The 26,079-nt window shown below is 45.7% G+C and overlaps 1 protein-coding gene across 1 annotated transcript; it reads right to left on the minus strand.

Annotated features, from left to right (window-relative positions):
• Positions 1-1,831: 1,831 nt before the first annotated feature.
• On the minus strand, positions 1,832-25,440 carry LOC111846184 (cadherin-20-like). Its single transcript, XM_023816134.2, has 12 exons — positions 24,999-25,440; positions 15,707-15,912; positions 14,620-14,914; positions 12,894-13,013; positions 12,002-12,169; positions 11,481-11,668; positions 10,485-10,738; positions 9,062-9,198; positions 5,882-6,000; positions 5,424-5,541; positions 2,790-3,044; positions 1,832-2,712 (listed from the first exon to the last, which is right to left on the minus strand). The coding sequence occupies exons 2-12, from the start codon at positions 15,896-15,898 to the stop codon at positions 2,273-2,275; spliced, it is 2,286 nt and encodes a 761-aa protein (XP_023671902.1). The 5' UTR covers positions 15,899-15,912; positions 24,999-25,440; the 3' UTR covers positions 1,832-2,272.
• Between the last annotated feature and the right edge of the window lie 639 nt (positions 25,441-26,079).

Consider the following 26,079-nt stretch of genomic DNA (forward strand, 5'->3'; position numbering starts at 1 on the left):
AATGAATAGGGTTACAGTACTTTGTACATACATTTTTTTCCTTACTGTGTTTTATGTGAACAGGTTATAGTTGGACACTGATTTTTTAAAGTTGCATTTTACACTTAGGGGTACTGATGTGTTGATTGTAGGTCTGTGTTTGTTGTCTTCCATCAGGATTAAACTTGGATGTCACTGTAGTCTGGTTGCCAGCCATTTCCATGGAGATAATGGTTGTCTCCAGTGGCAGTGAGCACAAAAGTGTTTGACCTTCATGGTTTATTGTGAATGCTATCCCCCAATCCTAATCCTAACCCTAACCCTAATCCTAACCCTAACCCTAATCCTAACCCTAATCACCCCCACCCCCCTACTAAGGGTTCATTGTGGTCTGTCTTCATAGCAAGACAGAGTGCATCTGAAATCGCATACTTACACAGTAAGTACTGAATATCTCTGGAAGCCTACTTCTGGACCATTAATGTAGTACATAGTATTTGTATGCATGACAACAATATGAATGTACTTGGACACACTGTGGTGGCCATCTTGCACATTATCTGAGCTGGATATTTACCAATGACATAGCATGACTCCCCACAAAAGTTAAATACTAGCTATGAACAAAATACATATTCAAGTCACTGGGCATTGTTTTCTACTTAAATTTGTATAGAGATGACACTTCCTCCACCATCTTGACAATTTCTGAAGTTCCTCGCCGCTTCGCCGGCCTTGTTGGGTAGTGTAGCATCCACTGGCTGTACACCTTAGCATTTCCCAGAATGGAGTATGTCATCTGGGTACCGTTCCTCCATGCTGAGGATTCGGATATACTGTTCATAACGCATACCGCATTTCATCTACTACATAGTAAACAAGTATGCGATTTTGGCCACACCCATTATTTGTCACTTTTTCTATGAGGAGAGGAAAAAAAGGGTTATTGGGTTTTGAATGTCATGCCTTCCGAAATGTGGTAGCAATACTCATGGAACTTATTAAAATAAACAGAAGTGTAATGTTATTATTATTTTTTTTTTAAAGAAAATTTTGAGGAGGCACACGGATGATGTGTGACCATCCCGCTTTCTCCTCAGAAACACCCGTTAGTGCTGCACCTCCTCCTTTCCGGATATTTCCTCACCTGGCCGTGTCTGTGTTCCTGTCAGTGCTGACACTGTTCTCCTAAGGTCTCTGTGCTCGTGTCTGTGTGAGGGCGCCAAGAAGCGCAGGTGTTTAGTGAAAATTAAAGCACTTCTGAAAGACACTGCTTGGCCCTGGAGTCCTCGTTCTGTCGCGATGTCAGGTCTGGGGTAGAAGTGGGAGGTGCCCTCTAATGGAGGGAGGAGGGATGAGGGCTAGAGACCAGGCGTGGATAGGATATGACTCTCTCACCATGCGGGGTTTCGTATACAAAGGTGTTGGATCATAACTAAATGATCAAATTATTAGGATGTTCTGTTCGGTCCAAGCCCAGCCGGAGCTTCTTTTCAGGAAGAAGAACATGTGAAGCTGACTGCTTCATCTGAGCCCTGCGGTAATACGGTGATTTTAAACTTTTTCTTAATTAAATATGCACTTTATTGATATATAAGAAGACTGACCTAAAGCAAATCTGACACACCGTCTGGATCCCTCTTTGGTGAATATCTGATGCTGATGAGTGAATTTAGTTGTGTAACTAAAATTAAGTGATTAGAAGATGGATTGATGTAAAATATATGCATGTGCATAGAAGCATCGTGCTTCATCATTTGATGTCTTGGACATCGAAGTCAACTTCATTTTAGATTCTTTTCATGTGTGTCATGTTTCCTGCTTGAAATATATCACCAGCCAGGTTGACAGATTACATTCCAAGCTTTTTATTTGGACATCCAATGATCGCTGTCTCAGAATAGCACCTGTCAAAATGTTGGTCATCGGTCGTGACACGTACAGTGATGTGAAATTCGGCATGGCAGAATGTCACTGTGACAATGGATTGTTGTAGTTGGATAATAGGGACATTTCTAAAAAGGTTCTAGCAGCATGGAGTCATCCATCCATCCATCCATCCATGATGCATCCATCAGATCTGATTTTTGACATTGTTTGGTGTCTTCTTTGATGGAAGTGAGTCCCCTAGCCACAAATACACCACAACTGCAGCTTTGCCGTGACAAGATCAGCAGCTCAGTATCAGCCTTCAACCAGCCAGGCTGATAAAAAGGTAGAGGTCTTCTAATGTGATTGCACCAGTTTTATGTCGTGTCCGGCTGTTGTGGACATCTGGTGCCACAAGGGGGCGCTACCACGAGGGGTCTTTCCTTCCCAGCACCCCATATATTAAGGCCAGCTTTTCAAATTGCGGCCCCCATTCGCGTAGGTAGCTGTAGTCCTGCGATGCGTTGGAGGGGCTGGCCACCAGTGGACTCAGGGACCCAGCTCTGGAGTCCTCCCCTTCGTAAGTGTAGGTCTGCAGGGAGTCATACGGCGGGCGCCATTGGTCGGTGTTGGCCTCCTGCAGCTTAGCCAGGAGAGAGTCACGCAGGAAGCCACGGCGGCCCTTAGTCTCGCCACGGCTGTCTTTGATGATCCACATGGTGGCGAGGTCAAAGGCTACGGTATCTACTTCGCCGCCGCCCTCGTCGTCGTAGTGCACGATGTTCTCGTGGGCAGTCAGCTCCTCGTCCCGGGGGTAGTACCTCCTCCCTCGGCTCCTCAGCGACACGATCAGCAGGACGGCGACTGCAGGAGAGGAGGCGCGGTTAGGGGGGAGGAGATCCGGAGCAAGCCCGGAGCGGAGGATGTCGGTGAGCAGTTACCCAGTGAGAGGAGCGTGCAGGCCAGGATGGCGAGCAGAGCCCCGCGGCTCAGTCCTCCAGAGGTCAGCGGCTGTGGCTCGGCCGTGCAGCTCAGCACGTCGCCGCGTGCGTCGCACCGGCACACGCGGACGGTCAGCGTGCTGGTGCCCGTCTGGGACGGCGACACCCCGTCACGGATGAGGATGCTGAGGTGGTAGGTGGTCTGATCCTTCACAGAGAATCCTTCTCTCAGGACCAGCACCCCAGCTGTGTTGTCTTTGGAGACACGTATTCATCAGCTGGTGCTACTTTTCATCATCTTCATTATAACAATCATCATCATCATCATCAGGGATTAAAGTGGGGCGGAATGATCCAGAACGGCATTCCGGCACCTTCGATTAAATAAATATCTGGTTTCATACATAATAATGTCAAGCGAATACATTATTTGTGCTGCATCCTGGCATGTTTTCCTGCTGTTGCCATCGGGACACTTAACAAATCAGAAAGTAACATCACCCCACGGCCCCGCCCTCACACTCGACACACGTAAATAAATTTATGATTGTGGTTTTACCTAGCTGCAGAAGGGGAGCGGACAAAAATTAGTTGCTTTTTTTCTGTAGTGGTAGGTAATTTCAAATGCAACATTTCAAGTGAGCTCAACAAACACACAGGCTTTATGTGCAGGTCCTGCTTAGAGACAGAGCTAGCATGGGGGTGAATGGTGCGAATGCTGGGTGTGATGCTTGCTAGGAATCCCCTACAAGAGCCCTCCTCCCCAGGCCTCTCCGAGTGGGCAGGGGGTGATTTTAGCTCCACCACTGGTTGCTATCTTAGCATGAAGCTACGTCCACACTGCTATGTTTTTTGTTTAGAAATATAGACATTCGTCTCCATTTTCACCTTGTGTCCAGACTACCTCAGAGTTTTCAGCCCCCATAAATGGAGCCTTCAATCAACACTCTAACAGCCTAAAGTTTTAAAAACTGTACTTTAGAGTTGCTGTTTGGATGAGTGAAAGCGATGACTTTTTTTTTTTTTTTTTAATTTTTTTTAATATTCCCTCCTCCACCCCCCCTCTGCGGGGGACTGTATCTATTTATTTATTTATTTATTTTTTAATTATTATTTATTTATTTATTTTTTATTTTATTTTATATTTTTATTTACTTCCTCAAAAGAAGGAGGGGGGGGGGACAAAGGAGAAGGAGGGAAGAGAGAGAGAGGGAGAGAGAGGAATGGAAAGAAAACAGAAAAAAAAAAACAAAAGAAAAACAAAAAAAAACAAAAAAACCAAGAAAAAAACAAAACAGATAATCTGCTTCCATGTCTGTTGAAAAGAGAAAGACAACATACAACATCTGTACTAATCACAACGTCCATCAAACGTTAAATGTTGTTGAACAGCACACACAACCAGCCTTGCAACCCATGCCCAGAAACAACAGCCGATCAAGACAGTGTGTGTCCTTGAGCACGTGTCCGTGAGCACCTGTGTGCACACCTGTGTGTCAGCGCGCTGGTGTTCCTAAGGTTTCTCCAAGTAATTGTCTAGTAGTGTGTGTGGGGAGCCACAGCCCCGCCCACCCAGGACATGAAGTCGACACGGGGGAGACCCGGGCCCCAGATATCCAGAGGCCCCCCAGGGCACGGGAACCCCAGGAGGACCAACGCAGGGACAATTGCAGCCCCCACCGAGAAAAGGGCAGAGGAGCGCTCCGGAGGGGGGCCATCCGGCAGCCACATCACAGGAGCCCCAGGGGGCCGTGGCGACGAGCACGCAGGCCCCGCCGGCGGCCGGCCACACCAGGGCAGACCGGACCCCGGGCCCAGAGATCCAAGGGACCCCCCACCCCCCAGCCAGGGCCCCGACAGAGCCGGAAGCGATGACTTTTGAAAACGCAGACTCTAAAAGCACCCTGATCGCTCCTTACTCATCACATGGCCCATCCCTGATTTGATCCCACTAGATACACCGTCTCATTGGTTGACTGATCACCTGGTCACACTACATCGATGTAAACAGTATTCCAACATGGTGGATATGAAGGAGCTGCTTTCAAAGGCACTTTCCTTGTTGCTGTCCTGTATGCAGTTAAATAGCAGGTTACATGGATGACTATTGCATATTTGCCGATCACTGTGTTGAGGTGCGCATGCCCAGTTTAGGCTAATAGCTATGTCATGTACATTTTGGCTTGTTTCAGTGTGCATACAAATACCTTTGTAAACTATGTGAAAATGCCTGAGAGGATGGGGCTCGTTCTTCGTTTGGAGGTAATTTGGAAGCTATCTGCAGGCCAGATCTTAAGGTTCCTCCCCCCTTCCAAATCCCACTTTATGACCTGATCATCATCACCACCGTCATCATCAGTATCATTTTCACCACCATCATCATCCTCAGCATCACCATCACAATCACCATTGTCATTATCACCACCATCATCCTCATCATTCATCATCATTTCATCACCATCACCACAATCACCATTACTACCATCATCATCATCATCATCATCATCTAATATTATTAATCTAAGAATCAAGCTGTCTTGAGATGCCAACACCAAAGCCAGCACACATTCCTCCGGGACTGACATGTGAGCCAGAGCCAAACAGGGCCCATCTGCTAGCGGGGGGAACGGTCACCTTGGTTATCTCTCAGAAAGAAGTAGGAATTGTTGGTATCCTCGGCCTCTAGGCTGTAGTAGAGCGGCTGTGCTCCATGGGGATCGTCCTCATCTATGGCTCTTACCGTGTATATCAGCTGAGGGGCGCAAAGAGGAGACATAGACTGTGATGACAAGTGCAGAAGACATAGACTGTGATGACAAGTGCAGAAGACATAGACTGTGATGACAAGTGCAGAGCGTGTAAGGCAGGGGTCTCCAACTCCGGTCCTGGGGGGCTACTATCCAGTAGGTTTTCTATCCTACCCGGCTTCTGATGAGCCACACCTGCTCCTGGTATTTACCTGAGAACAGGTGTGGCTCGTCAGAAGCCGGGTATGATAGAAAACCTACTGGACGGTAGCTCTCCAGGACCGGAGTTGGAGACCCCTGGTGTAAGGTATTCAATGAACTGTTGCCTTCATGGCGATGAGCTACCTGGCCCGTCTTCGCATTGTCACACACGAACACGTCACACTGCTCCAGTCGAGGTGGGTTGTCGTTCACGTTAAGAACCTTGATAGCGACGGACACGCTACCCATCTGTGAGGGGTTGTCTGTGACAGGAGAGGGCCGTGATTGGCCAACACAGGCGCTGATTTTATAAACAATATCATGACATACAGTCAAAGTGAAAAGCTTGTGAACCCGTTGGAATTTACTATATTCATGTGTAATTCCCATATAAAACATGATCGTATCTCCATGTAAGTCGCAATAATGAACAAACACGGTCTCTTATAACTAAAGATACACATATTTTCAGAGAATTTTTGAATCATATTGAATAATTCATTCAAACTGTGAAACTGAAGGTTGGAAAAAGTAAGTGAACTCTAAGCTAATGAGTTTTTTAAAAAAAAGCTCATTGCAGTCACAATTTAGCAAACCTGGAGTCCATTTAATGAAAAGAGGTCAGAGGTGTGGCCTAGAATTACTGTGTTTGATGAAAAACACTGAAAGGTTTGAGTTTGAGCTTTTGACAAGAAGCATATCCAGATGAGAATCATGCCGCACAAAAGAGCTACGATCAAGAATTGTTAATTTACATAAGGCTTGAAAGGGTTACAAAGTCATCTCAATTTTTTTTGATATTCATCAGTCTACTGTTAGGCAAGTTGTCTATAAATGGAGACAATTTGGTATTGTGGCTACTCTACCTAGAAGTGGGTGCCCTACCAAGACGACCCCAAGAGCACAATGCAAAGTCATCAATGAGGCAAAGAAGAACCCTAGAGTGACAGCGAATGACATGAGGACGTCATTAGAACCGGGTAACATCTCTGTTCATGATTCAACAATACACAACACAGTAAACAAGAAAGGAGTCCATGGCAGGACACCAAGGAGGAAGCCACTGCTGTCTAAGAGAACATTGCTGCATGCCTGAAGTTTGCAGTAGAGCACTTGGACACTCCACAATGGTCCTGGGAAAATGTTTTCTGGAGTGATGACACCAAAATTGAACTATTTGGGAGGAAAAAGCAGAACTTCATTTGGTGTAAAAAGGGCACCTGCATATAAACATCAAAACATCATCCCTACAGTAAAGTATGGTGGAGGGAACATCATGATTTGGACCTGCTATGGTGTGTCAGGACCTGGACAGCTTGCCATCATTGAGGGGAAAATGAATTCCCAAGTTTTTCAACAAATTATCCAGGACAATGTGAAGGTGTCTGTCCATCAACTGAAGCTCAGAAGAGGCTGGGTGATGGAACAGGACAATGACCCCAAACATTGAAGCAAATACACAGCACAATGGTTTCAGAAGAACAAAATCCGCCTTTGGAGTGGCCCAGTCAGAGCTCAGATCTCAGTCCTATTGAGAGGCTGTGGAATGAATTGAAGAGAGCCATACACAGAAGACAACCAAAGAATAAGGAAGAGTTAAGGCCGTTCTGCAGGGAAGAATCGGCTAAAATTCCCCCTGCATGATGTGCAGGTCTGATCTGCAGTTACAGGAAGCGCATGGTTGTGGTCATTTCTGCCAAAGGAGGGTCAAGCAGTTATTAAATCCAAAGGTTCACTTACTTTTTCCACTTCCACTGTGAACGTTGAATGCGTTTGTATAATAAAGACATGAAAGAGTAGAATTTTTTGTGTATTATTGGCTTAAGCTCATTGTGTATATCAGTACCTGTGACTTAGATGAAGATCAGATCACTTTTTATGACCAATTCATGCAGAAAACCAGATAAGTCCAAAGGGTTCACATACTTTTTGGCTCTGACTGTATATGATACTACAAAGGTAATGCAAAGAATATGTGGTTAAGTGCTGCATAACTGGGAAATGCCATTGCTTGGTAGAGTTACAGAGTCATTGTTCCACATACTATGTCCTCAAGGGGGCGGTGTGGGGCTCATGAGGTTACGATGCTGTGTCTGTGATTGGTAAACCGCTGGTTCAAATTCCAAATTAATGTAATTAGTATCTTAATGCCTTGAAATATGGTTGAAATACTTTTTTTAATTAACACAGCAATGTGTTCCCTCTACTGGCTTCAACACTTCACAAGGCCTGGATCTTATCCTTATTCACAGTGCTCTTGGTTTAGTTTCCGTATTAAAGCTTCGAGGTTGGCATAGTGATAGATTACAGAAGTGTGGAGCAACAGAGCAATGATTAGCGGCATCTCCCAGAGTAAAGATATCAGTATACTGCATGTGTTTCACAATCCGGTCCTCGGGGACCCACAGACGGTTCACGGTTTGCTGCCTCCCAGCTCCCAACAACAATGCGGACTGTCTGGGCAGGGAGCTCAGAGGGAGCAAAAACATGGACCGACTGTGGATCCCCGAGGACCGGATTGGGAAACACTGTGTTATACTACTGAGCTGAACATAGTTCCAAAGCTGATGTCTGCTCTGGCCCAAATATCTGCAGCCCAACCTAACACATGTGCCCCCAGTGTAAGACCATGTACTGGGGGCAACAGGGGTCCTAAAACTGAATATCCCACTGGTGTGTTCTTCTGTGACCGGGAGTTATTATTGTTAACGAAACCTAAAATTACTACAAAACATTTTTGTAAAACAAAATAAAATGTGAAATTAAAATTTAAAAACAACTAAATGACAACTATAAGTATTGCTTCCAGAACTAACTGAAATAAAAAAATAAATGACAAATACTTTGTGTCATCGTTTTCAGTACTATTCAGATAAAGTAATGATTTGTTTATCTTTAATTACCATTAAAAAACCTGGAAAAGGCTCTGGCCATTTCGAGTACATTAGCACACAATGTGTAACACATATTGATGTAGGATTCTGTAGAGTAGCTCTGAAACTTTCACTCTGTCTCTAAAAATAAAATGACTTAATCTGATTTTCAGGATGCCACTTCATAATGTTTGCATTCTTTGCTGTAAATGTACTTAATTACATTTTGTTAAAATGTTGTAACATTTTGTAATTGTACCTTGGGCTCTGGAAAGGTGCTATATAAATTAAACATTATTATTATTATTATTATACTTATTATTATACTAAGACTGAACTCAAAACTAAAATTAAACTAGATTTCAACTGAGAATTGAAAATAATATAAAAATCTAAAAAAAAACAGCTAAATGTAAAAGTGGGAGCTGTAGAAGCCGGGCCCCGGACTCACTCATCTCCATGGCCAGTACGGTGATGTTCTGCCAGACGTACTGTTCTCGGTCCAGGGGACGCTCGGTGATCAGGGAGCCCGAAAAGCTGTCGATGTAGAAGAACCTCTCCGGGTCGCTCAGCCTCTCGATGGAGTACCTGATGGTCAGGGGGGGGGATCTCTGATGTCGAACAAGACCGTGACAAAAGCGCGTGTCTCTCAGCGAAGTGAGAGGTCAGTGGTAGTGTCTGCCATCACGGAAACCACGCGTTTGTGGGGAAGCCCAGGTTTGGTGGCCACAAAGATTCACTACGCTGAGAGGAGGGGGCTGAAGAGAGTTTTTGAGTGGGGGACCCAGGGCCTTTCAGAGGCTACACACACTGAGGGCTCAGATAATGGAGAATCATGCAAACTGCATCCATCCATCCATCCATCCACAAACATCTCAAACTACTATAACTCTCACATTGCCTAGTTCTCTAAGCCAGCCTAGTGCACCACATGTTTTCAGTATAGCCACAGCTTGCTTGGTAGACATTGTTTGAGCATGCAGCGCAACCCTTTATATATATTTTGTGACATTTTCATGACATCTTCTTATAGCTAAAACGGCTTCACTGCTGTCACAATCTGATTATTGCCTTAAAATCAAGTCTCATTATACTCTGTCGTTGGTGGATAAACCCCCCAGTCAGTAAATTAGACGTGTATTGTACAGAATTGCCCGTACTAACCGCACATAATAATCAGAAATTCTCCTGGCATCAACTACACGATACGGTGCTACAGGTGTAAACAGCACACAAGCTGCATAATGCCGCCACCCAGTGGCTATATTGATAAATTACAATGAGTCAATATTATGAAGGATGTAATCTAAATCTAGGTCGAAATGGTCAAAACGGGGTTTAACGTGCCCAGTAAGTATGTATTAATCAATTAACTGAATCTGCCTGTATGAGAAAACAATTTGTTTTACATCTACTGAATCACATGGTTGCTTATATTCACTATCATGTTGTAATCGCAAATCTAGATTACAGGCAGTCCCCAGATTACGACGAGATCCGTTATTCTTTAAGCCGAATTTGTATGCAAGTCGGAATAATAATAATAATAATACAGTACTGTATATAATAATAATTATTAACCTATATAATAATAATAAAAGTAACTACATGTACTGTACTTGGAGCCGACGAACCGATGAAGCCGCACAATGTTTTCACGAGCGTCACTAATGTTGTGCGTGCGTTCGTTATCGTGAACCATGACATTTTACCTGAATTTTTAATGTAATAGGCTTTATGGCAGTCCGGTCGTAAGTACGAGCTGTCCGTACGTCGGCCGTTGTTACCCGGGGAATGCATGTATAAGGTGTCACCATCATTCGTTGGGGTTTTTGTAACAGCTGCACTGCTGTCAGGCTGCCTTGGTTTCCCACCTGATGGAGTCGTTGGCCATGTCAGGATCCATGGCGGAGAGGGTCTCCAGTTCTGTGCCGGGCTCCACATCCTCTGGGACCTCGAGGTAGTAGAAGGGAGCGCAGAACCGGGGCGGCTCGTCCACATCCTCCACGCTGACCCTCACGCTGGTGACGTCGCTGAAGGGGCCCAGCCCGAGGAAACGGGGGTCCGGCTGCGTGTTCGCCGCCTCCACCCTCAGCGTGTAGCTCTGCCTGGCCTCGAAGTCCAGATCCTGCGGCACCACAAAGACTCAGAAAGCATACAAATGGGCAAATGTGGAGGAAACCACAACTGTTTCATCTCTCAGGGGAAATATCTGTGAAGGTTTAGTCACAACAAAAGTTTTAAGCGGCTCTTTCCACATGCGGGCAGGACAGCAACCCCTACAGGGATGGATTCGATCATTATTAGTGTTTGCATCATCTTTGTGTCATTGGCGACTCCTCCGTCGGGTTTCGGCAGTTTGACATGATCACGTGACACGGCCAAAGTGAACGTGCTTTTGCGGAGGAAAATGTAAGCAGCTGGCGTCTGTTAGGCGTGAGTCTGTCTGATATGGGATTGATTATACCTGCAATGTCCTCGTAGGCTACATATTTATAAAGATGGTGGGTAAGATATTACTAGGGGTGTCTGATGAATTAACACTAATTAGTGTACATTTATTTGGGGGTGGGGGCAGGGCTAAAGCTCCCCCTAGCACTGCCTTGCAGTTATGTTGTGTGTTCCTGCATGGTAACTGTAGCTCTGATGCTATTGGTTGGTTTCAAATGGATGATTAAGTTGCTGATGTGGTCGTCAATCAGCTGCTGGTTTGCCATCGATACCACATAGATTGTCCTTAGATCTGGCTCATGAGCTCGTCGGTAATTAGACTACTATGCCAGCCACCGGATTTGAACCCACAGCCTTCCGGATGCAGGTGCTGATCCCTAACCCGCTGTGCTACACTGCCCCCCCACAGAGATCTGTACCTTCTTCACGGTGATGATGCCAAAGCGGTTGGTGGGGTCTGTACTGATGGCGAATGTGTCCTCTGCGTCCCCTCCGACGAGGCGGTACACCATGTCGGCGTTGGCCCCCTCGTCTGGGTCGTCAGCCCGGATGTAGCCCACAACGGTGCCCTCTGCAGCCAGCTCAGGCACACTGAGCTGGTAAAGCTCTATTATGGTGAGGAGTATGACACAATGAGATGCAGTGTGTGTGAGGGAGAATGAGTGCTCACAGAGTGAATTACGCGAGAGCTGTGGTTTTACGTGACAGAATTTACAACACTTATTTTGCACTATATTACTATTACCAAATATATATGATAATCATGGCGATATGGTATATATTGTCATACACCATAGTTAACAATATTTTACTATGTTATCCTTTTTTGGGCAAAAATTAATTTCCCCAGGGCAATCAATAAAGTTCCATCTTATCTTAGAATGCAAGCCTCCCAAAAATCACAGAACTTAATAATGAAAAACACGTCACGGCAGCTGACCTTGGGAGAACCTGGGTGGGCTGTCATTGACGTCGGACAGGGTGACGGTGACGGTTGTGGTGCTCGCTAGCCCCCCCTGTTGGCCGGCCATGTCCTTGGCCTGGACGACGAGGTGGTAGATCGCCTGCTGCTCCCTGTCCATGTCGGGACGGGAGACCCGGAGGATGCCTGCGAGGGGGGGTTGGTGGTGAGAGTTTGCTGGGTTACAGGACAGTCTGTGACAGTGTTAGGATGTTTCAGAACCATCCACTACAGGAGCTTTAGAACATATTTATAATGAAAAATGCCTTTTCGGCATGAATTTCCCAAAATAAGTACAGTATGACAAACATGATCTTGATTGCAGGGCTGCATTGAACACTAATGCTACTGGCTGCCACTAGGGGGCAGGATCTGCATACAGAGGCCATAATCGCACTAGGTAAGGATTGTGCACTAATGCAACGCATTGCGTCACCCACTACATGATGAACCACCTCAGGGATGAGAACTCGAGTGCCGCCGTGCAGCAGGTGATACCTCAGCACCACATTAGTTCGAGTGGAATGGAACAGTGCGAAAAAAAAATTTCAGTGGCTGGAGAGCAAGTCCTGCCACCAACCCCGCAAATTTTCCCTGTAAGTTGGAGGACCTGCTTGCAAGCCTGGATGTAGGTTAACATCATGCCCAGGATGAAGCAATTGCAGGTTTAGGGTCCCGTTCACGGGCCCAACAGAGTAGGATCACTATTGGCATTCATGGGATTCGAACCAGCAACCTTCTGATCGTCAGCACAGATCCCTAGCCTCAGAGCCCCAAACAACTGCACTGCTTACAGCATTATTCCCTCAGGCACATTTTCTCCTGTTGGGAGGGGGGGTGTTAGTGGGAGGATGCGGGGCTGAACCCCCACCTGTCCTGGCCTCCACAGTGAAATAGGGCTCCCCCTGCAGGAGGCTGTAGGCCACCATGGCACTGCTCCCGTACGCCGGGTCGTCCGCGTCTGTCGCCGTCACCCGGATCACCGACGTGCCTGTGGAACCCGGGGACAAACGCCGACAGCGTTACGCAGGGGACCCTGATACCCGCACAAATGGTGATAGCAGGTGAAAGAAGGGGTTCTGTTCTTTAATTACATTGATTCCTGGGGTGAAGGCCTGTAGGTGGCGTAGTCGAGCACTGTTGTGTATAACAGCTTGGTCAGCTAAAGCTAGGTCAGACATATACATACATGCATACAAGCAGTATTACATAAACATATATACAGTACAGCGGGTAAAATAAGTATTGAACACGTCACCATTTTTCTTAGTAAATATATTTCTGAAGGTGCTACTGACATGAAATTTTCAACAGATGTCGGTAACAACAATACTTTTTCCCTGTGTCACTCCATTTTATTACACACAACTTAATTTATGGACATCTAAGGTTTGATTTCTTTGCATGTGTTGGTTGCATGTGTTGTTACCGACATCTGGTGAAAATTTCAAGTCAGTAGCACCTTCAGAAATATATTTACTGAGAAAAATGGTGACGTGTTCAATACTTATTTCACTCGCTGTAACACAACATTGAAACATAGTGGGGAATCAATTCTTGTAAAACCTATAAACACATGGCGTATATTGGTGCCCTCCAACCGTATTCACTGTGAGAGCTGCTCAGTAGGTATTGTTGATGGTAAATATTGTCGACCAGGGGATGGATGTAAAATTAATTATCCTTTTGCGACCACTCCGCACCACGGCGCTCCTTGTCCAAAACAATCAAAACAAACTAAATCTCATCTCACCACCCAATGCACAAAACTCGCTTGCACTCTACCCAAGCTCATTACATTTTATTCATTTATTTTTTTATTTGTCCACGTTTGTCTCACCATTGCACATCTTTAAAAAAAAAAATTATTATTTTTTTGCTATGGATGTTTCTTTTGAAAAATACCAATTTTTTTGCTTTATTCTAATTACTGTCTTTGTATTTTTACATTTAGATTGTTAGTTGTTTGTTTAATTTCTTTAAGTCATGACACCACCTACACCAAAAGAAATCCCTTGCACTTGTCTGTATTTGGCGAATAAAAGACTCTGATACATACAGTGCCAGTGGGCTTACTAGCTTGCCGCCAGCAATTCGCTAACCACTGTTCTGATGCAACTTCTGCGTACTAATGAAGTTAGCTAGCGGCCTGGTGAAGCACAGTGAAGCATGCTATTTGATTGGGCAGCATCGTGGTGGCTGTGTGATTGGCACGATCGACTAGGAATGTCTGAGAGATACTGACATGTATATATGTGTACATATGCCACACAAATGACAGAGGGGAAGATGAACAGCTGACTACCGTGGTTTGTTTATGATTGTGTGACATACAAAACCCCGTCATACACACTGTATATACATTACTACAAATACAGAACAGAGATCTGATGTACATTATATGTGCATTATTTTATTACTTCGCATATTGAAAGGATATTGTAAAAAGAAATGAGCGTTGACTTGAAAATTCTTAAAAGATTATTATCATTTGATGTGGTTTTAACATACTAATTTATTTACTAATCTTACATACTAATTTACATACTGTTACGTTGACAGTGCTAATAGCCACCGGCTGTTGTTTGTAAGCTCACCTAGGGCGGACATCTCGGGTACGGTGGCCTGATAGGGTCCATCCAGAAACTTGGGCTCATTGTCGTTGACGTCCTGGATGCGTATGGTGAACTGGGAGTCCGGTTCCAGCGGGAGCCCCGTGTGCCGGTGCAGGGCCCGGGCCCGCAGCACGTACTGGGCCTTGGTCTCGCGGTCCAGCTTGCGCAGGGCATGTAGGTCTCCCGTGCTGCCGTCCACGGTGAACACGGTTCCCGCCCCCTCGCCGGACACCATGTACTCCACGGAGCCATCGCCGGAGTCCAGGTCCGAGTGCAGCTGACCGGGTTGGAGGGCATCACAATATCTTGTACTACTTAACATTTAAAGTGGTAACACTTGTGCTCTGGAGTCACATTATGCTGCTATATGTGGCTGATGGAGAAGATAATTCATGCAGTTACTTTTCACTGAAGCTAATCAGTTAGTTCCATGTAAAAATGAGGCCCATGTGACCCAGGAGCCTGTATCTGTGCCTTGTGTTAGAACCAGTTCATATGATTCTGCGCGCTGTGAAAGAAGAGGACCAGCGCAAATCTTCATATTGCAATAATAAGAATTAGCTATAACCCTAACTCTAACGCTAATGCTAATGCTAACCCTAATGCTAATACTAACTCTAAAGCTACTGCTAACCATAATCCTTGTGCTAACTCTAACGCTAATGCTAACCCTAACTATAATGCTAATGCTAACCATAATCCTAAACCTAACCCTAATGTAAATGCTAAACCTAATCCTAATCCTTGCCCTTGCCATAACCTTAGGACATCTTGACAGGATTGATTTTCAGAATTTTACAATGCAGCTTCAAGGCCCCCCCCCCACCAAAGCAAGCTCCCTGCAAAAGCCTCAGACAGAGAGCAGAGCGATTTGTTTACTTCCATCATTCTCAACCTGCTGTGTGGTGAGAATTGTGGTCTTCCAAATGTTTCACCTTTGGCTCCCAGCACGATGTCCAGCCTTTTCATCTTTGGGAATGGTTTATTAATGCCTGTTGGCTTTCATGTCTCTTGGCCCTGGGCTCTCCATGGGTGCCTGTTGAATATGGATTACTCTGAGGCCTCCTACCTTGCCCACATAGAGCGGCTGAGGTCCAGCGTACTCCTCCAGCACGTAGAACTGGTTCCAGACCCAACGCCTCCTGACCCTCCGCAGCTGCTCCCCCTTCTCCAGCCCTTGGATGGGGAGGAGCTGGACCAGAGCCACGATGCTCCACCAGCAGAGGTCCATTCTGAGAGGCGGGCTGCTGGCGGCCCCCATCGCCGGGCAGACGTCTGCAGGCAGGAACAATGGGTCACATCAGGGTCAGGGCAACGTTTTCACACAGACCTAACATCCTACTGGAACCGAGACACAGTACTTTATATACTACATTTCCCATCATGCAATGCAGGGTGGCATATTCTGAGGGGGTGTCGACTTAGCAGGCCAATATCACTCTGTCTCGGATGGGGGGGGGGGGCAGCAGTGTGGCTTGCCAAGGGATGCCACAAGACCTTTTTAACTGGTGCTGATGTAATGTGTTATATTTTACAAGAGCCAAGACCTACTACTTCGTGATACTTCTTGTCATTACGTTGTCATGTGTAATCACACTGCTACATAGCTAACTCAGGGCAATGATAGCAGTGATATCACACTTTATTACTGCTTGTGTCAGGGGCCCCATTTAGATTTATCAGTGCTGTGCACAGACCTTTTGAGGGGGAGGTACTGGAACAGGGCGGGGAAACTTGGTAAATTTCACATTGACCGGGGAATCGCTTTCAGCCACTTATAACTTGGCAAAGCTATCCAGGGCTCTGGCCCGATTCTGCTTTCCGTTGAAGCCGGAGAGTCCTGGGGAGTCACTCAAACCAATTCACTGAATTTTATATAGCGCCTTTCACAAGGCACTTGACGAGAATCGCTCCAAGGCATTTCACAGTACACTGGCTCTTCACAGGAGTGTGTACCATTAATATGCATAATTACATTGTTTATAAAAAAAATGCATGAAACTGGGAAAAGGGAAAGAAAGAATGGCAGAAGATGAAGGAGATAAAGAACCCAAAAGCTAGTAAGAAGAAACAACCCCTGAGGGTCCAAGGTCAACTGGCTGCCCGCACAGATAATCTGGAATCATTAGGTAGCTGTTTAAAGTGCTGAACCAGTGTGATGCTTTGAATAATGTAACAATGCATATAGGCACTAGCTTTGAAAGTGTGGAACCTTCCAGAACATCATGCCAAATACCTGCTTTGATCTGCCCATGCTTCAGTCCTGAGTGACAATGGAGAACGGCTCCACTCACCTACGGAGAAGCACACTGAGGACACCAGGGGGACTGACTGCTGTCCTTTGGGCATTTCCTGGATATTTAACATGTAGATGTGAGACATTGAGACGGATCGTATTCAACCCATAGATTTTCTACTGCGGCGTGAGCAGAAAGAGAGCGGAGTGCAGCATCTTATTCCATATGCACTTGTTCAGAACATCCACGCATTTTAAGAAGAATGCTGTCATACTAATAGCACTCACTATTCTCTTAGGAGACCCAGCAATCTCACAATTTGTAATACCCTGATTTTAAGTGACTCTGTGACTTTCATAACTCCGCGGCAAACTCTGACGTAAATAACGATCTTGCACTTTTAGACCTGCTGTCAGCTTCACTCTTTCCTTTGACAGCTGACTTTCCATTGATTGGGATAAAAAACAGTTCTTAAAATACCATTGCATGACATTTAAATTCAAATTTTGATGAGAGTAAGTGATAATTCAGCTGAAGACTGAAATGGATTTTGAGAGAATTATGATGACTGTCATTAGATCACTGTCAGTGACCTTCTCTGGCAACAGATTTTTATAAATCATTATCAGACTTTCATTTCATTGATATAAACTCCTCCAGCCAATAGGGGGCACTAGAGTCATTGAGGTTATCCTCTCATGACCCTATCAAGACAATTGTTCAGACAAAGACTTTAAAGCTGTTTATTACACATGCTGGGTGTGACTTTCTGGTCTTGTCTTGCTTGTAAATGTGACACTATTTGCTTATTTCCCTTCTTTTGTTGACTTTGGGCATTGTCTGTCCACCTGGATCGGATTCATCAGCTATACTTTCTCAACCTGGTTTACCACCCTGCAAGGTTTGCCCGGAAGTTTCTGAATTCCAGCTAAACCACCAGTAAACTTAGGCTGCCTGTAGTTAAGTCCTTGCTGCATTCTTTCTGAAACGTACAAACCAGTATAAGAAACCAGTACGTGTAGCACAGTAGCTTGCCAAATCCTGTGGTAAATACTTACTGCTGCAGGAGTTCTTACTATAGTAACTTTTTATGCATCAGTACAAAAGTCCCACAGAGGCAAGCTGAGCCACTGGTTCTATGTGCTGTTTGATGCCTATCCTGTTGTTTTCATTTGTACTGGGATGAATGTCTGGCTGTTTTAGTCTTTACTGGGAGGTGTCAGTTTGTCTTAATCTATGTTGGGATTGCCATCCCTCCTTCCTGGCGTTCACTGATCCACTTTCACATACACAGATAACAGCTAAGTGTAAAATAATCACATATTTCTCATAGCTAGTCCATCTACACGGACGTCTGCCCTGTGCTTGGCGCTGAAATGCCCCTCCTGTTTTTGGCTTTCGGATTGTAGTCGTGACCTTGTGGTCTCGCCTTGGCCAGAGGCAAGATGCAGTGGCCAAGAAATGCTTGCTTGGATGGTCATGACTACCAAATCCCAGGAGGGATACCCCCCCCGCCTCACTACTTTGTAAAAATGAGCAGATGAGTTCGTTTAAAATGCAGCCCCCCAGCTATATCATGTTACTTGCATTTAGCTTGTGGTCAAGGGTCCTTTCTGAATCTCAATTCACACACAGACACGCACACACTCACACACGCGTACACACACACACAGACACACGCGTACAAATACACGCACACACACACACACACACACGCGTACAAATACACACAGACTCACACACACGCACAGGTATGTAATTATATCTTTGTGGGGACTCTCCATTCATTCCTATGGGGAAAACTCTAATCCCAACATGACGACCTTAACCCCTACCCAGCCCTAACATTAACCATAAGTAAGCAAGCGATCACAGATCTTTGTGGGCACTTGAAAAATGGGCCCCACAGTGTCAAAATAACAGGTTTTTATCACATTGTGGGGGACATTTGGTCCCCACAAAATAATATAAACATAATCCACACACACACACACACACACACACACAGGTAATGGCGCTAATGAAAATGTTTCCACTAACTACTACTACTATGAAACCAGTCAATAAAAATGGCATTGAGGGTAACTCTAAATTTAACTCTTTACCTGTAGCTTTAACAGCTGTAGCGCCAAAATTGGCTGTGAGCTTAAACAAAAGCCATTTTGCAGAAGCGGTCCTTGGCGGCGGGGAAGCAGGTTACATGCGGCTCAGAGCGGTTTCATGAGGCTGACAATGCGCTGCATTCGCCCATGTTCCTGTGTCCGATCGGATTCAAATCACACCTTAATGGTCCGACGCTCACTGTGTCTCAGGGGCACGGAAATCTAATCCTCCAAAGTCGGGCCCCCGCAGATAAGCCGTTTTTTCATTAGTTCTTTCCGTACACAGGAATCACCAGGTGAGGAGAGCTTACTGGAAAAAAATTACATTGGCGGGCGAAGAAGCGATTTGATGGAGAGACTGGTGGCCGTGGAGGAGCTGATATTTCTGAAATCACATGACCCCCGCAGAAGCAGGGGGGGTACGCGCCGTAAGAGAGTGCGAGGATCAGCTCAGAGGGCCATGTCACATTTCAGGGGGTGACACATGGAGTGGGGCGAGTGGGGGGGTGGATATCACACGTTCTGAAGCTGAGGTCTCCTAACTCTTGCACGGCCTGGTTGCTTCCACCAAGAGACCCAAGCAGTTTCAGTCTGTGAGATGATGTGAGATACCTGTCAGCCATGGCCTCATGTTCCCAGCGATGCTGCGGCCTCCTAGGAGATTAAACTGGTTTTACTTGCCGTTTACAGAAAATCTGGTACATTGGAACATGTTTTTCCACATACACCACATACACATTCATAGTCATATCTTTCTGGGGACGTCCATTCATCTCTATGGGCAAATCCCTAATCCCAACAATGACAACCCTAACCCCTACCCAGCCCTAACATTAAACATAAGTCAGCAGAAGGTCAGCGATTCATCCAGCATCACTGAGGGGGGGGGGGGGGGGGGCGGTTAAGAACACTCCCCTATATGCTCAGGGTTCAGTACTGTCTACTGGAAGCACATTTCTGTGTTTGAAACCTTATTTCTATAATGCTGTTGGCCGTTTGCCGTTTTTTCCTGCCTTCGCTAATCCCCATTTGTATCCCACTTATGCACCCACGCCCCGAGTCGTCCGTCCCATCAGCATTTCTGCGGTCACCTGTTTCCCGTGGTGTTCGGCCCAGCGGACTGAATCCCAGCGGGGGGGAGGATGAGCGGGGGGGCTTGGTGCTCGTGTCTTGGCTGATCTTGCAGCAGAAATTCATGGTCACTAAAATCCTTGAGTCTTTCATACAGTGACATTACACCTTGGTTATGGGTTCACCACCGAACACAACAGACACTGTGCATTTTATAGCTGTGATACTAGCATCACCAGAGTTTACTTTGCATATTCACAATTTATTTAATTTACCCTTTATTGTTACTATCTCATGCTGCTTCTGACTGTAGGTGGGGAGTCTAGTGTTAAAAGAATGTGCAAAATTTCATGAGTACATACAGAACTTTAACATTGTGCTGAAATTGCTTGAAATGACTCTTTTCTTAGGAAAACCGACAATTTCACAATCTGTAATAACCTGTTCTTAAGCAAATGTGCGTAATCCGCGACCTTCAGAACTTTGCAGCAAACTTTGACGTAAATAACGATTGTATACCTTCCCTTTCAGACCTGCCGTCAGCCTCACTGTTTCTTTCAATAGCTGACTTTCCATTGATTGGGATGAAAAACGGTCCTTAAAATATCGTTTCCTGCAATATAAATTCCAGAAGCCCGGGGGACACCCATTAAGACAAATTCCTTGTATGCTTGGCCAATAAAGATATTTATGGTTCTGATTTTCAATGTGACTAGTTTAATCAGGGGAAGGGAACCTGTTCCATGGAGGGCCGATATAGGGGCGGTTTTTGGGGTGACCTCACAATCAGCCAATAATAAAGCAGTGGTTTTCAGCTCCAGTCCTGGGGATCCACTGTGATTGGCTGATTGAGAGGCCATCCCAAAAACCCACACCCACACTAGCTCTCCATGGAACAGCTTCCTCAGCCCAGAGTTACATCGATCCCAGGGACACAACTTGTCGTAGTTATGCAGTTGACCTGTTGAGAGGTTCTCCAGCAGAAGTCTGGGTTGTCACCCAGCTGGCAAACAGACTGGAATGAGATAAAGATCAGATTTTATTTTTCAGATTTCTTGCCTCTAAATCTGTCTGTCTTTTCCGGAAGTATGCTTCTGCTTCCTAAGGCAAGCCGAGGGGGGTGTCTGCAATTTTTTCCTTTCAATCCAAATGCTTCTTGACAAGTGTAGAGATTGGTAAACGATTTCAGGAGCTACAAAGCAGAGGGCGTCTTAGAAGAACACGCTCTGCGTGCGCTGTCAGAATTTCAAGAGCCGGAGAGCCGAACTCTTTGGCGGTACACAACCTCTGTTCGGAAGCAGTCTTTCCAGAGAAGGACACAAATACACAGCCACCAGCCAGGATCTGACAATGTCAAATGGGCAGCGTAGTGAAGCGTGCTGTTATTTAGCTAAACTAAAATAGCCTGCAAATACGACTGATAAAAGGAAATTAGGAGAAAGAGTTCATAATCAAAGAGGTATTATTAATATCCGCATCAATCGCAGCACTCTGTGGGAGGGGGGGGTGGGGGTGTGTGATGTAGGCTGTTTTCTACCTCACAAGCAGAGCAGATGGCCATCGCCCCATGCTGGCTTTAAATCTGCTGCTGCCATTTTTTTTTGTTTTGTTTGTTTGTGTTTTTCAACACAGATATACTATATATAGTATACAGTATAGTTCACCCATCGTGCACCGATTATCCCGGTCACAGGAGTCACAGGAACCGGAGGTCATCACCGTGAAGAATTCTGATTCTTACTTTTGTGTGTTCCTAGGTTTTGCTTAGACAATAAATTATTTGGTGGTGAAACTACAGAATTGGTACTTTTTCCACTTCTATTATGTTCGTGCTTATTTCGATTGCTGATGGTCGAGCGTATTCACTCGAGCCAGGCCAGGAACCCCTGTCAGCATTAGCCTGTAGCTGTTAAAACACATTAGCATTAGCCTGTAGTTGTTAACGCCCATTAGCATTAGCCTGTAGTTGTTAGAGTAACTCCCATTAGTATTAGCCTGTAGTTGTTAAAACCCATTATCATTAGCCTGTAGCTGTTAAAACCCATTAGCATTAGCCTGTAGTTAACTCCGGTTAGCATTAGCCTGTAGATGTTAAAACCCATTAGCAATAGCCTGTATCTGTGAACTCCCGTTAGCATCAGCCTGTAGCTGCGTACCAATCCCCGCAGCGATGGGGGGCTCCAGCTGCCACTTGGCTTGCAGCTTAGCCGCAGGCTGCGGTCATTTATTAAAGCCGCGGCAGACGCCTGTCAGAAGCGCTGCTAGGCACAGCGGTATACACAGCGGTATACCGCGCCGCGCTCTCTGCTCTACCCACGTTTGCGGTCACACCAAATGCATTTGTACTTTATCCACAGCTGTTCTGTCGGGGGATGACCGTACAACTCCCTGTTGGGCAAACTTGTTGAAGTACTATTATGTTGCTCTAGATAAGGACAAGACATATAACACATAGCTTTAACAGTAGGTGCTTCCATCCATCCATCCATCCTTCCATCTCCCCATCTTCCTGTAATCAGGGCTGGGTTGTGATTAAAAATCAGCCCAGGTTCTCTGAAGACCCCCCCCTATACCAGAGGTTTCCCACGATACATTCTGCAGATCAGGGCAGGGATCCCCCCCACAATGGAGGGTACCCCATTAATTTTGCCAGCCCACATACTAATCGGCCTATCAGGAAAATACCCACTATGGCAGACGGCCAGTGCAGGCCTGCCTGAAAAGCACAGGAAAGCAGTGCTATTTATCCAGTGCAGCTTAAATTCCAGTTCATAAAATGTATGGTTATAATTTGATGTTTGGTTTTTGGTCTATGCTTGGAGATAACTCTGACAAAACAATAGAGGTTAATATAAAGCTAAGAAAGGACGACAGAGAGAACTTTCTGGAAAACCAAGGATCATCTGCTTTGGTGGAAGACCTTGGTACACTCAGCAAACTGTAACGAGCTGTTTTGACACCAGATAAACACGGGACGCGGCCCTGCATTGAAGCACTAGGTTTGGGCTGGCAGCTGCAGTGAAAAGGCGTATTTCATCAGCTCAGAGGCTGAGGGTATATCATCTACCAGCAGCGAGAAACGCACGTGAACATGCTGGTGTCTGTACTGGTGGATCCCTGCCCAGTTAATTACTGTACAACAACATGTCAAATTATTCAACTGGTGCCAGACTGGTCCGGGGAGAGCATTTTCAGGGCTCCATGTGGGCCAGCCTCAGAAGAGTCTCATTGCAATATTTTTGCACTTTTTCCACAAACTTATTGTACCAGTAGCTCAGCAGTATCATATTAAAAGCTGATGTACAGGCCACACTGCCTGCTTGATGAATAGAAACTACATCATTATTGAGGGTCAAAAATGTGGATACCTCTGCGCTTCTTATCGACAAAGAGGATAAGCAACACCATACAGCATGCCGTCTGCCAGATGGTCTGGCAGGTTTAAAGTGGAAATATTAACTTCACTTTTCTATGTGAACAGACGCGTTTGCGTAACTGGATGCCAAGACGTCTTCGTAGGAGAACTTTCTCTGTATGCGTAATACCATTTGTGTGTGCAGAGCAATCCGACATTCAGTTACATGCTTCAGGACGTTGCTGAAGGGCGGAGATGTGACTATTCTGCTGAGCACGGGCTTTGAACTGGCGAGTTTCCAATCACAGGCGCAGAAGACTAACCTACTGACACGTACAACCCACCTGGAAAGTTTACAAACTGTTTTCAACACGTTCTAAAGCAGACACTGAGTGTGAGATTGCTTTGCAGGCACAAATGGTATTGTGGAAATGGAAATTCTCCTACGGAAATGACCATCCTAAGCTAAACGCAGCGGTGCAAACACGTCGAGCCGTCTCAGTTCCTGCCTGGGTCATAGAGAAGGTTTAGGGGACCAATCAGACATCACCGTTTCAAGCACAGGCTTCTACTCTCGCCACAGTTTCTCTATCTAGAATTTCCAAAAGCACTTTTATTTAATAAGCAAAGAATTACAAAGGACGGAAAACACAAGTTAATGAGACATCTGGAGAGAGCTAAATCCAGACTATGACATATAACTCTGGCAAAAATTAAGAAAAGACTCGATATTTAAAAAAAATCTGCATTTTTATATCTTGGTTTAATCCTGGTCCTGCTGGCAGAAGGCTACACTGTGAGGCAGGCTGCTTCCTGGCTCAAAAAGGTCTAAGACAGCAGTACAGAAGAACAAGGTGAAGCAGGAGAGACTGGAATGACCACAACCAGCAAGGTAGAGGGCAGAAGCAACTTTCTAATGCCTGAGATGACTGTCAACTTATTAGTGCCTCATGAATTGGAGGATGACCTCAAGTGACCTTCAGATGGAATGGGAATGGACACTGAGTGGAGTCTGTGTGCCCGTGGTCAGAAGATTGCCAGTTTGAGTCTCAGCTTTGGCAGAGCAGACACCTGTCTGAGGGTCCATGGCAAAGCCCCTAACCCCCCCTCTAGGAGCAATGCATAATAGCTGACTCAGGGCTGTGGCCCCTGAGCTAGGGAGAGCAAGATGGGCTCAATGGAGAAAAGCATTCCGATGTACCTGTTTGTGTTGCATGTTTGTGTTAAGAGCTGTGAAGTGCACTGCTAGGACAGTTCATGTCAGGCTCCTAGAAACAGGACTGATGACCCATAAAGCAAGGAAGAAGCCCTTCATCAATGAGGAACAGTGAAGAACCAGGCTGCAGTTTGCAAAAAAATATACACACCCATAAATTGAGAAATGAGTGAAACTGAAAATTTTGCTGTGATGTCTTAATTTTTTCCAGAGCTATTTATCCCATTGATTCATGGTGTCTACGTTGGGGTTTAATTAAGCTGATTCTTCCCACAGTAATGACACAGAATCTTTGTAACGTTGACCCCCACCCCCCCCCCACACACACACAGATAAAATCTAAACACAAAGCTCATGGCACAGAGCATAACGCAGCCTACCTGCAGTGAGCCTGCCTCCGGTCAGTCGGTGAGCGTGTGGAACCTTCAGAAGTTCTCCGCAGTCATGCTCTCGCCTTATGCGTCCACACGCTGGCACACTGTTTACTCGCCGGTGAGCATATGCAGAATAAATCCCAGGGGGGCCCGACAATATCACAGGAGTGAGGTGTCAAAATTACTACCTGCAGCCACACCGCTTGCCTGATCTACCCACCTACCCCCAAATCTCTGGAAAAGGTCTGGTTTGGTCTCAAGCCCCTACACTGTCTCATAAAGGTGTTAGCTTCCCCAAACTTCCACCTCTCCCTCTCTCTTTCCATCTCTCCTCCCTCGCTTTTTCTTCATGCTCCTCCACCCTTCACGCACAGCTGAAGAGGACTGCGTCCCCTGTCCTGGGAGCTGGAGACTCTCCAGACCGCGAGTCTTCCCCCGAGTGAGTAACAGATGTCAGGTCTGAGGGAGGCCAGTATGGTGCAGGTTGGCCAGGCTTAGTCCCTCGGTACCTGACCTTAAGATCCATGTCTCCATGGCCGAGACGCGTGACGATCAGAGACGACCCGCATAGCAGACTGTAGTAGACAGTTATGTGCTGTTATATTAATAATTACAAATTCATCTCAGCAGTAATAGCGTCTCTGTGATCTAAGAAGGGATGGATTATCGTATCACAAAAAACACAGGAAAAGAATTAAGTGGATACTATAGGAAAGTCTACACAGAGCTTTGAAGGTTAAATTCTGACTTATAAGACTTGAAGAGTGACCTTTTGGATCTGGTAACTTTTTTTTATCTACAAAGTCATTGTCTTGTTATAAATGTATTGAGTCTGGAGGTACTTATTCATTCAGTTCGGAGCGTTTACCATCCAAGGGGAGACACTTAAGCACTAGAGCTGAGCTTTGAAAGATCTTCCTTCAACGCAGGAATCAAGCACCGGTGCAGAACTGAACCGAGGATGGCAGTAGAGAGGACGCGGAGGCCACGTCAGGGCAGAGATGAGATCTGCAAGCCGTGTGTCTGCTCGAGAGAAAGCACAGCGGAGAGGTGCAGTTATGTATAAATGATCTTGATGTTGGTGTGA

The sequence above is a fragment of the Paramormyrops kingsleyae genome, chromosome 4, assembly GCF_048594095.1.
Source record: "Paramormyrops kingsleyae isolate MSU_618 chromosome 4, PKINGS_0.4, whole genome shotgun sequence".
NCBI classification, from domain to species: domain Eukaryota; kingdom Metazoa; phylum Chordata; class Actinopteri; order Osteoglossiformes; family Mormyridae; genus Paramormyrops; species Paramormyrops kingsleyae.